Here is a 13348-nt window from a genome sequence, read left to right on the forward strand (position 1 = left end):
AGGGACAGCCTGGGTAATCCCTGGCACTGTATGGCCCAAGCAGCATCAAATCTTAAGCTTTCATAGTGAACCATTGGTTAGGCAGATCAAGAATCGCCAAGAAGGTAACCTCTGGGTTTCCTGAACAGTGCTTGAAAGGCCACCCCTCATCTCCCTCCCCAAAATGTCTCTCTCTCCCCCCACCAATGCCTTAAGCTTCTTTGATAAGAAGCAGTTTAACGTTTTATAACCTCTTCCATCTAGTATATCCATTTCAAAAAACACTAAGCACCTGGGAAAATACCAGGCAAGCATGTAAGTCTCATTTGAGTTCAACCAACTGCTTCTAATTCTTAACTACCAAACCATATATACATACATTATATATGTAAATATATATAAACAACTTCAATCAACAGTTATCTTCAAGCATCAAATTACAAAGAATTTATATTGGTATTCCAGCAACTTATCCAGGATTCCATAACAACGGATTGTCTTCAGAGCACATCTAGGAAAAATCTCACAGCATTAAGTGTGGAGTAGGCTCTAAACACCATCAACCCCAACACCAATAATCAAATAAAGCCCTGATGTTGATCTATTTTAGGAAAGTTAAATATGTAAACACTAGGGAACAATACTATATGAGCATCATTAAACAGATGCATGAGCATTAACTGAACAATATAGGTGTCATTCCCCATTAGTTTTGTAATTATTGTAACAGTCAGCCAGAATATAAATATTAGAAGCAACAGATATTAAAAATATCAAAATAAGTAATTTTTATTAACTATAGCACACAACTACAAATATATAATGAAGATAAGCAATTAACATTTAATATAAATAATAAAATAAAATTCTACATTAGTTATATGTAATTAAACAGGCAACTAAAGTCACCTAGGGAGTTATCTTAATCAAAAAAAAAGGGAAACAACTTAGGAAATAAGGTCCTAAAATGGATTCATTCAAATATTAATCTAGTCAATAAATGATGGATATTATCTTTATTCACCAAACACACATTATTCTTGTGTGGCCAACTTAATAGAAAAACACCACCATATGACTGAAAAGCAAGCTGGATATTTAAGTTTCAGGGTTCTAAGGATGGGCTGAGTAACAAAAATCTATCAAATTGAAAAATGGATTTCACTAAAAGCATCTAGTCCAAATCAGAAGACTTTTAGACATTAAAAATGAAAAAAAGTCTGGAAAATGGCACCTAATTTCACAAACACACAAAACAGAAACACACACACACACACACACACACCCTTTAAAATAATCTGGTTAGGTAGATACAGCTATTTCTACAGATACACACACACATATATACAAACACACAAAATCACATTTTAAGAATTAGGCATCTTGAAGCCAGAATGATAGTACAATGGGTAGGTCACTTGCTTTATACACTGCCAACCAGGTTCAATCCCTGACACCATATATGGTTCCCTGAGCCAGGTCAGGAGCAATCTCTGGGCTAGAGCCATTAGTAAGCTCTGAGCATGGCTACCTATGCCCCTATCCTTCATCCTCCGCCTTCCCCCAAACAAAGGAATCTTGCCCATGCTCACATAATTATAGGCAGGTCAAATTTTAAAGTCAAATTTGCTTGCCCAGAAAGCTGTTTACACAGTACTAAAACAGAGTGACTCTGTTTTAGAGATATATTACAGCAGAAAAGTTGTTTCCACAGGTAGAAATAATATAGGAGGCCCTGGGATGTATTTTACATGCAAATGAAAACAATTAAGATAAAACTGCATTATATTTGAATGCCTTAGTACCTAAAACATATTGCGTACGATGTTTCTCTTTTGGGGGAGAACAAAAACAGGTCTTTCTCCTTGACAAAATGATATTCAGATATTTACAGCATGTCGGCACTACCCTAAACCACAAGACTCCCTAATGTCTTCCTACATGAAGCACAGTCCTACTGTTGTTCATCGATTTGCTCAAGCAGGCCCAATAACGTCTCCATCGTGAGATTTGTTGTTACTGTGTTTGGCATATTGAATACATCACGATTAGCTTGCCAGGCTTTGCCGTGAGGGCGAGATACTCTCAGTAGCTTGCCGGGCTCTCGGAGAGGGGTAGAGGCCCAGGCCAGCCACATGCAAGGCAAATGCCCTACCGCTGTGCATTCATTGCTCCACTTCACATTTCTTGCTCCCTTATTGAAGATTAGATGATCATATGTTTGAGGGGAGATGTGAGTATATTCAACCCTGTTCCATTGGTCTGCAGCTCTGCCTTTGTTCCAGTACCATGATGTTTTAATTATTACTGCTTTGTAGTAGAGTTTGAAGTTAGGGAGGTTGATTCCTCCCATTTTCTTTTTTCCAAGAATTGCTTTAGCTATTCGTGGGGGCTTATTGTTCCATATGAATTTCAGGAGCATTTGCTCCATTTCTTTGAAGAATGTCATGGGTATTGTTATAGGGATCAAATTGAATTTGTACAATGCTTTGGGAAGTATTGCCATTTTGATAATGTTAATTCTCCTGATCCATTAGCAGGGGATATCTTCATGGAAATGGTTTTGCATTCATTCAACTACTTAACAAAAACGTACGAATAAAGGTAGCCAAAAGTCCTTACTTGGTGATATAATCAGGAAACTTTCCCATTCAAATATAACTTCATGAGCAATATTGACCAACATGCTAACAAAATCACTCCTACAACATTGTAATAATAGTGGTCTGAAAAAGCACAAATAAGTTCATTTTAAATTAGAAGATATAATTATAACTAATATGCATTATGTCTAAGAGCAAGTTAAAATATGCAGGTAGCATGTGTGTGTGTGTACTTATTTTGTATTTCATATCCACTGATATTGCACTTATTTATTAATATCACATATATACTATATATATGGTTGAAAATGGGAGATTTCCAAGCACCTCTTATTCCCTACTCTCTTCATTTACCCGAATTCAAATCCTCAAATGATTTAAAACAACCTTTAAAAATCCTGTGACTTTAAAAATGCAATCTATTTGTTTTCTGTGATTTTAATTAATAGCTGTGATTTTAATTCTAGCTCTTTTTCATACCAAAAGCTTTGTTATTTATAAACTCACGCAAGACCTTGGGGTGGAGGAAAACCTACTGTAGAGTAATATCTCTCCCCTTCAGAATCAAAATATGTAATGAAGTCACTAAGAATGAAAAAATATTAAATTCACAAAAACTTAACTTTTCCTCTAGAACCTATAGTTCTTTTAAAAACAATGTTTACTTTTGTCAGGCAGGAAATCACTGTTTTCCTGCTGAGACCAAAAGGGATAACTCAAGAAAAGTAAAAAATTTAAGAAATATTGGGGGTTGCAGCAACAGTACAGGAGGTAGGGCGTCTGCCTTGCACGTGACCGACCCAGGTTCGATTCCCGGCAACCCAAATGATCCCCCGGCACAGCCAGGAATAATTGCTAGTACAAAGCCAGGAGTAACCCCTGTGCATTGCCAGGTATGACCCGAAAAGAAAAAAAAAATTTTAAGAATTATCAAATTTCTTTCTTTCTTTTTTGCTTTTTGGGTCACACCAGGCATTACACAGGGGTTACTCCTGGCTTTGCACTCAGGAATTATTCCTGGCTGTGCGCAGGGGACCATATGGGATGCTGGGAATCGAACCTGGGTTGGCAGTGTGCAAGGCATACACCCTACCCACTGTGCCATAACCCCAGCCCCAAATATCAAATTTCTATAACATTGTAGCATGGTTCTCACAGCGGGCACCAGTACCGTCTCCATTGTGAGACTTCTGTTACTGTTTTTGGCATATTGAATATGCCACAGGGGGCTTGCCAGGCTCTGCCGTGCGGGCGGGATACTCTCAGTCGCATGCAAGGCTCTCTGAGAGGAAAGGAGGAATTGAACCCGGGTCCGCCTCATGCAAGGCAAATGCCCTACCTGCTGTGCTATTGTGTCAGCCCCAAGCATCAAATTTCTATAGAAGATAATATATTTAACAACAGTGAATCATATTTTCCCAACAATGTTTATACTTACAAATAAGCAATATAAAGATTTGCAGAGAAAACTTCAAATATGTAATTTAAAGGATTTATAGCTCCAAATGATAATTCATACAAATAAATGATCAACAACTGGGATATAGATACAATACAATTAAGCAGCTACTTAATAATTAAGCTAGCTCTATGGTAGTCGATCATATCCATAGTTAGATATCCAAACTGTGATAGAAACCTTCACCCTTTCCTGATAAAAGATATAAAATTAAAAAAAAAAAAGTGTGACTGCTACTATGTAAGTCACACCATTATAATTACTTTGAAGTTTGCATTATAACTACTTTTCATGTCTTATAACTCATTGTTCATTGTTGAAAAGTGTAGATTATCACATCACAACTACAAGCTACATTTTCAGCTTCTGTTGAAGTGCCAATAAGAATTAACATTTCTCAATGTTCTAATATTTAACAACAACCATAAGAGAAAACAAACAAACAGAAACAAAAACAAAAAGCCCCACAAAAACGAAACATTGTATCTTGTAAAAAACCCAACAACCTACCTTTAAACTAGACTCATAGTCTGTGTTCACTTTGAACATAAGCCCAAGTCGTAAGTGAATTTCCTTGGCTCGACAAAAGCTGGGATCAACATAAAGCACCTCCTGAAATGCTTTAATTGCCCTGAAAGAATACAGACATAAAATATCTTAACTTTTAACACTTGAATATGTTTTTGATTGGTAGTACAGTAAAAACTATTTTATGCAATAGTGTATAAAAGGAAATGCCACTTTTATATAAAAAAAATGATGTGAATGAATAGCTTAAGACTGGGAACGGAAAACCTGGGTCTTTCATAGCCTGCATAGCCTATACCTAGCTTTGGGCAAGAAAAAATAAGTAGGAAAAGTTGTGGTTATTCTTAATTATTCGAACATAACTTTCTGGTTAATAAAATCTGTCAGTATAAATGTTTTTGGAGTTTTCTCAGGGAAAGTAGGATTAAATGTAAGTTTTAGGGGTACATTTCAGTCTGAAGTGTAGATTACCACATCACAACTACCAGAGGAAATTAGCTCTGTTTCTGGCCTTAAAATTCTTTTTAGGGCTGCATTTTTTTAAACATCTGCACCATTCTTTTTTTTCCCTTCTTTTATAAAGGCATTAGTCTCAGCATCACTCAGACCAATGGTGAGGATCTGGATACTTCAGTGGTCAGGCCTTGTACATGTGGTACTTCAGCCCCAAGGGTCTTGGGTGGGAGTATCCACCAAATGGTACTGGGTACTGAACACAGGGTTTAACAATGTGTTCTACCCTCATGAGCTATCTCTTCGCTTATATATGCTATGAAGTAGATGGTAAACTTTCATATTTTTCATCAAGTTCTGCAGTCCTTAAAATGCCAACAGTTTCATGGATCTGTTTCTGATTTCTCAACTCTGTGTGACTACTTTCCATTGATCTATCAGTCTATCTCTTTCCAAATTCACATTTCATCTTTCACAAAATGTCAAACTGGTAGTTTACTGGTAAAATAAAAACAAGGCTGAGAAAGGGACACTTTCCAGTGAACACAATTTAATAATACCTTAATGTGATCATCTGAATGCACTACCTTTAAAAATTAGATAAAACAGTATGCTAGGCATAATTTTAAATCTCTCTACATGTCTTAGCCTTATCCCAGGAATGAATTAAATTATTTTTCTAGGGAAAAAAAAAACAACAACTATTCTCTGCCTCTACATATCCACCCAGCATCACACAGGGGTTACTCCTGGCTCACGCACTCAAGAATTACTCCTGGCAGTTCTCAGGGGACCATATGGAATGCTGGGAATCAAACCTGGGTCAGTCGCGAGCAAGGCAAAAGCCCTACCCACTGTGCTATTGCTCCAGTCCCGAACTTGGTAAAACTTTAGATGTCAACCCCCCCCAAAAAAAAACCTTTCATACAAAAGTTCAAAATATAACACAAAAACAAAAATATTTCATACCTCTAGTATCTTTATTTTGACTTACGTGTTATCTATCACCCCCAAAGTCATATGGTTCTTTGCATGTTTATTGTAAATTAAAGCATTCTAAAAGTCTTTTAGCTGGGGAAAGCACAACAGCTCTGACTTCATTAACTCTTAGATCTGGTTCAATGCTTGCTTCCTTAAGAGGTGTTTGGCACCTCTTATGCTAGCTGGCTTCTTAAACGAGTCACTATAAATGATCCACATATAAGCAGAAAGAAGAGTCAAAGAACTGACAGGAAAGAATTGGAGAAAAAATACTATTTGCATTCATAGGTTTCCTATTTCAATCTGATTTTAAAACTTTTATCTGCATTAAGATATTTGCACTAACTTATCGGAAAGAGGTTATATATAAAATTGCACCAAATCTTTCCAATAGGAAGAGATACAGTTTCACTCTATATTCTCTTGGTTGTATCTAGTACTACAATTTTCATATAAAATAGGTAATGCTGTTTGTATAGTTTGCATATGCATGTGTGTTTTAAGGAGAGGACAACACAAGTCAGGGGAAGATGCTAAAAAGCAGCTTAGGAAGGTAATTATGGGAATAAGTGATTCCAATTAAAATATATAGTAAAACAGAGAAAGTACGCAGGAACTTTTGGAGGCTTCTGGGTGACAGGAGTGGGGGCGCTGAGGTGATAAACAACATAACAACATGATATGTCTATTTATACATTTTCCTTCAGTATACTTTGTAATAATAAAAAGTATGGGTTATATGCAAAATCCTAATTACCACTATATTGTGTTACGGGTCAGAAAACTCTTTTATAGAAAGGGTCAGAACTACAGCGAGATCAATGGGCCTATAGCATACTTTGCCTCCAAGAAGCACAAGTACAACTGGGAGAGACCTTTCAGCAAAAAACACAAGACAAAAACAAAACAAAAAAAAAAGTTGTTTTTTTTTTTAAGGTTTAGATAAGAACAAATAAAGAAAATGCCATTGAAAAAAAAGCAGTGCTGGCCTTGCACACTGCCAACCCAGGTTCAATTCCCAGCATCCCATATGGTCCCCTGAGCACTGCCAAGATTAATTCCTGAGTGCAAAGCCAGGAGTAAGCCCTGTGCATCATGGGTGTGACTCAAAAAGCAAAAAAAAAAAAAAATAATAATAATAAAAAACAAACAAAAACCCAAGGACCCATGGAAAACACCCAGGGAGGTATGGATCAAAAACAAAAAAAGAAAAAGTAAGGAAAAGAAAGTCAACAAAGCAAAGAAGGACTAAAAGAGGGAAAAGAAAAGCTTAAGTAGGAAAAAGGTCTACAAAAGGGTATGTAAAGAAAAGAGGGTGGAACACAGAAACAGCTCAACAATACAGTAGAACAACAATACAGTAGAAATACTGTACATTGTCTTAGTTTCTATTTCTAAGCTTTCCTTTGAATTTACTATCTATAGACAGATGTGAATTGGAGGAGACCTCCCAGTGGTACTCAGTGACCATTAGCGGAGTCTGTACTCTCTCTGGCCCAAGGTGTTCTATCACTTAAATCACATCTCTGGCCCTCACAGATATTTCCTTAAATACATAGGTCTCTTCAATAGAGGTATCTATAAACAATGTAGCAAGTACAAAGAAAGTTAGATTACTATAACAACTTCTCAATATGTTTACATGCTGGAAACCAAAACAATACCTGTAAACAAAAACCACACATTCCAAAACATTTACCTACACTATGTTTACTCTTTAAAGACTGCTAAAAGTGCCTTCAACAAGGTGTGGCAAAAGTTTTTGTTTCAAAATTCCCCCTAATATTCAGTGACTCGAAGTTGAAATCTTCAACATTCCATAAAGGGGTTTATAGAATCCTTAAATATTTCATGTTCTGCTGACTTACATGTGGCACTTTTGATTGCCTCTTAACCAGAAATCAAACCTCCATGTTAATTTAAAGCCTCTGAACAGTGCTTCTTGAACTTCATTCCCAGTTATATCCTAACACTGCACCTCTTCAACTGTGAAATGACATATCTGAAGTATTTTGTTCCTCTTGGCTTCACTTCTAATTAACACTTCTCCTAACCTAGAATGTTTTCTTTCTTCCAATTCCCAGTAAATCTAGCATAACCATCATAACTCATCACCAAACTCAACACCTACTAGTTTCTAGTTAGTGTTAACTAACAGTTGATCCACTCTAAATCATCCCGCTCTCTTTTGATGTATCATCTCCAGTATTCCCAAGCAGTCTATTCCTTGAGGTCTACGTTTTTATTTTCTGATTACCAGAAAACATTTACATTTAATATATATTAACTAATGCTATCAGTAATGTTATAATTAACTTACTGAACTTCTTCATGAGAGAGAATAGGAGAGAAGGGAAGTTTCACTGTCACTTTACTATCTCTAATCAGTCCCCTCATACCAAAGCTCACTTTAATTTTTTTTTCAAAGCATTTACTCATCCTCCTCCAGCTTCTGGGGTGAAACAGGAAAAGTGAGGAGAACAGAAAAAATGTGTTTGTGTCGAGACAGGGGATGTGTTCCTATACACTAAGAACATATATTAATTTATTATTTGAGACGAGACAGGAGATTGTGTGCAGAATACTGGTACCACTTGGATCATTACTCTCTAATTTGTGTCATAACTGCTTTCATCTCTCATCAAACTCTTTGTAGCCAGACTATAATCTCTGTAATACAAGACAGATTAAAACACCAATACAAAGTTTGCTGAACTCAAAATTCCAGTTGACAGAGAACTTCAGAACATAAAAAGTGGCTACTCCAAATAGTAAATGCACCTTTATGATAAAATGCTTGGAAAGGTTTAAATTTTTAAACATTAAAGTGCATTCTCTATTAGAAAATTAAAATTCTCTATTAAAACAAAAATAGTGCATATTATATGCAGAGGGAGGAAGTTTTTGTATTGGCAGTGCTGGGGATCAAATCCAGGGCCTCAATAGAAGGCAAGTGTTCTACCCTTTGCTAATTTCCCAGGCCCCAAATGCAGTCTTTTATACAAACAAAATTATTTACAGAATTGGTTTTAATTAACACACACACACACAAACACACAGACACCCCAGATACATACTTACACATTGATAAGTTACATAATTACATTATTACACAAAATACATAATTACACATTGATAAATATTGATAAATGTGGATTCTTGACAGAAATTTTTGTTTTATTTGCCATTAATTTTAAATGACAAAAAGATAAAAATATTAATAGCACTAGCTACCGAAAAACCACAGTTGCTGAATATATCTAAAATAATGATCATCATTTTAATGGCATGACATTGCTCGGGGCTTACTGTTAGTGGTGTTCAGGGAACCATTATGCAGAGCCTGGGAGGAACCAGAGCCAAGGCCAGCTATGGGCAAGACAAGTGCTTTTACCCCTATACTTTCTCTCAAGCTCCACATGGTCATTTTAAATAAGATTTATAAAAGGACATTTAAAGGAGAAAGGAAAAAAAAAGGCCCATCTCAAGAACTTTACCAATTATAGGAAAAATAATGAAATTAACTAAATGTCCCCTGCAGTTTAAGTACACTTCAATAAAGTTCTCAGGGGCTAATAACGCCGAGTCTGGAGATTTCCCTAAAGGTTGAATGAACTAATTCCATACTAATGAAACAGGTAAATATTCTAGCTCTAATTCAGTAATAGGAAATACACACACCAGATACATACTAATGAAACAGGTAAATATTCTAGCTCTAAATCAGTAATAGGGCATACATACACACAGAGATACATACTTACACATACTTAAATATTGATAAATGTGGATTCTTGACAGAAATATTTCAAGACGTAAATCAGAGATAAGATATTTTGAGTTGGATATCAAAGAGGGCAGACCAAATACCGCAAATGGCATAAAGAAAGTTACATACAGGATTAAAAAAAAAAGTGTTAAGGCATTTCCAAGGAAATGTTAATACAGTGTGACTGACAAAAAAGGATGTATTTAGAAAGCAGTAAGCGTGGAAAGATCCTCTCAGGTTGAACCAGAGCAGGATCTTAAAACACCAGTATCTGGGTTATTCACATTGATATTTAATAACAAATTATTAGCTCTTTTTCTCTTTCTAACTAGTCTTCATTTTATTCCTCCTTTCTTAAAAAAAAAGTTATGTTTTTATGGTGTTATTTTTAAAGTCTTCTTCAGCACTCTATATCTAATTTGGACATCTAACTCTACCAGAGTTGCCACAGCTGTTTTTTTTTTCAAGAGAAAAGTGTACATAATAAACTCAACATGTGTTAATATAAACTTTTATTTTAAATAAAATATGCGAAAGCTTTTAATCTAAGAGCATTAATTGATACTTAGCTTAAAAAATTTAATCTGTATTTACCAAAATCCAAGCTAGACAAGTCTGAGGGTCAACAGTCTCACAATTACATTAGGTTGATATTTGTAACCAAAGGAGTAATCATTACATTCCTATATCCAGAAATGAGACATTCCTATATGCCTAATAATACTATAATACTATGAAAACAAATCTTAAGATACATTAACAATTAATGTGTTATAAGCATTTCTGGCTTTTTAAATCTACTTCCACCTCACTGACCTAAAATGGTATCAACATAATAATAATTTTATTACCAGGCTTATTTCCTTAATGAATAGAAGTGAAACTGAATAATCACAAAGTCCAATGATTTAACTCTATTACTGGAAAAACTGACCAAATGATTGTAAAGATTTAGAAGCAAGCCAGAAATAACTCAAAAAGAAAAAATGGGCAGCATAATGACAAGCAATAAGACAAATAAAGATGCTAGAGTTAACAGAGCTCATTGGTAAATATCAAATTTTACCTGAATTATAAATGTACCAGATACATTTTGAGACATCCTAAACAGATTCATTTAACTAATACTATCACACATACACACACACACACACACACACACACACACCATACTCTTTTCTAGAAACATTTTTTAACAAATCCCAAAGAAACTGGTGTGTAATTTAATATTTTTAAAGTGTGATCACGCTAATCAATAGCTACCTATAAATAAGGTAAGGTAAGGTAAAGGCCCTCCCGTTGATCGTCGATTTGCTCGAGCGGGCCCAGTAACGTCTCCATTGGAGACTTTGTTGTTACTGTGTTTGGCATATCAAATACTCTCGGTAGCTTGCCGGGCTCTCCGAGAGGGGCGGAGGAATCGAACTTGGGTCGGCCATGTTGACCGCTTGTAAGGCGAACGCCCTACCGCTGTGCTATCGCTCCAGACCTATAAATAAAGCCAAATAAAATATGAGTTGAAAAACTTTAAAAAGTTTCCACAAGGCTATCTATTGGAAACTCTGGCTATATATTGTAAACACTTTGCATGTGGAAGCCTTTGGATTTAATCACCAGCATCAACTCCCATGCTCTAATTTTGTAGCTATTCTTTGATTTTGGGTGACACACAGTGGTGCTCGGGGCTCACTCTCAGCAGTGCTAAGGGGACCAAATGGGGTGCCAGGGCTTGAACCTGGGTTGACCATGCAAAAGACAAGTGCCTACTCACTATACTATAACTCTAGCCCCTAATTTTGTACCTATTCAAGGAATAGCAAGGTACGATGAAGCAAAATTTGTGTGCACAGTTTGTGAAAGAACACTTGAGCAGCAGAAAAAAAAACATTGCCAGTATGGATTCAGACAGGGGACAAGATACTCCTTATCTCAGAAGCAACTAGAAATAAAACTTGAGGCAGGAGAAAATGATGACCAGGAAACCAGAGAGCACTTACTAATTCATAGACACTGCATTCTTCTTGTATCAGTTTTATTACATAGGTCAACAAAAGTATACATGGAAACTATGAAAAAATAACTTGACAACCTCCAAACATGGGGACAGTATATTAGAAAAAAATATTAAATGTGAATGCTTATAGTTTTCAATACTGAATAGCACAGCCACATGCACACACATCTTGCTACAAAACTAAGGAGCAAAAAAACTATCTCTAAGAGCACTCCTTTAGTTGTTTTTATTGTTTGGGGTTTTTTTTTTTTTTTTTTTTTGCTTTTTGGGTCACACAGAGCAATGCTCAGGGGTTACTCCTAGCTTTGCGCTCAGGAATTACTCCTGGCGGTGCTTGGGGGACCATATAGGATGATCAACCTGGTTGGCCGCATGCAAGGCAAATGCCCTACCTGCTGTACTATTGCTCTGGCCCCTTTAAGAGCAATTCTAACACAAGCATGAAAGTCTGAATGCTATGAACAACATCTTCAAGAAAGAGATTTTTTCAAGTCCTAATCTATTCTTCATTTTAAATATGATGCACTGAGGTCAGAAATGTTGCTCAAGTGGTAGAGCAAAAGCCTTGTATGTGGAAGGCCCTAGGTATAATCTCCAGAACCACGCCATCTGTCTCCAGCACTATCAGATATGGGTCGGTCTCTCTCTCTCTCTCTCTCTCTCTCTCTCTCTCTCTCTCTCTCTCTCTCTCTCACACACACACACACACACACACACACACACACACACATTATAGGATTGGTGAGATAGCACAGTGTGAAAAGAACTTGCTTTGCATAGAGCTGATGCTGCATACAATGTCAGGCACCTATCATCCCCTGAGTTCCACCCAGAGTGATCTGAGTGCAGGGCCAGGAATAAATGATGAGCAATACCAGGTATGGCTTCCAAATCAAATATAAAGTGTTTTAATTTCAATAAAAATAAATGGTAAAGTTGGGAAGAATACAGCAAAAGCTAAGAATTACCAAGCTTCTTTATAAAAATCAATTATACTTTCACTACGCTGACAAAGAATATGATCCAAATGACTAAAACAATCTATATACAAACAGGCATTCTCTAGCAATGCAGTGTTTCTATACATAATAAAAAACCAAGATGATAAAAAATAAAGAAGATAGAATGGGCATATAGTTAAAAAAAAAATCATCCAAGCCTCAAGTGTCATTTTTAAGAAAACTGTGAAATCAGTACTAACACACAATTAAATAGTACCAAGCAGGAGGTATATGGGGAGGGTTGTAGCCTGTGACCAAAACACTGTGTTGGACTCTCATCGCACTCAGTTTAAGATTATGGAGAATACAAGGGAGAAATGTTTCTAAAATTTTTAACTCAATTTAAAGCTTTATCATTTACAAAATATTAATTATCTAATTTAACCAAGACATATCTATAAAGTAGAATAAGCAAGGATTTCAACATACATAAACACATGAATGAGAAATCATTACCTAAGGAACTAAAGAGCAACCTAAGTGACAGTGCCACCAAAATACCATCAACTCAAAATTCCATATATACTTTTTCTTCTTTTGGGGTCACACCCAGCAATGCTC

The 13348-nt window shown here is 36.0% G+C and overlaps 1 protein-coding gene across 4 annotated transcripts in view; it reads right to left on the reverse strand.

The window, feature by feature from the left end:
• Positions 1-13348, reverse strand: part of KDM6A (lysine demethylase 6A) — a 172716-nt gene that overhangs the window by 83847 nt on the left and 75521 nt on the right. For all 4 annotated transcript variants that reach the window (XM_056131063.1, XM_056131065.1, XM_056131062.1 and 1 more), the window contains exon 6: positions 4552-4672. In XM_056131063.1, the coding sequence (XP_055987038.1) occupies positions 4552-4672 (121 nt within the window). The remainder of the gene's footprint in view (positions 1-4551; positions 4673-13348) is intronic.

This window comes from Sorex fumeus, unplaced genomic scaffold (assembly GCF_029834395.1).
Source record: "Sorex fumeus unplaced genomic scaffold, SorFum_2.1 ptg000086l, whole genome shotgun sequence".
NCBI classification, from domain to species: domain Eukaryota; kingdom Metazoa; phylum Chordata; class Mammalia; order Eulipotyphla; family Soricidae; genus Sorex; species Sorex fumeus.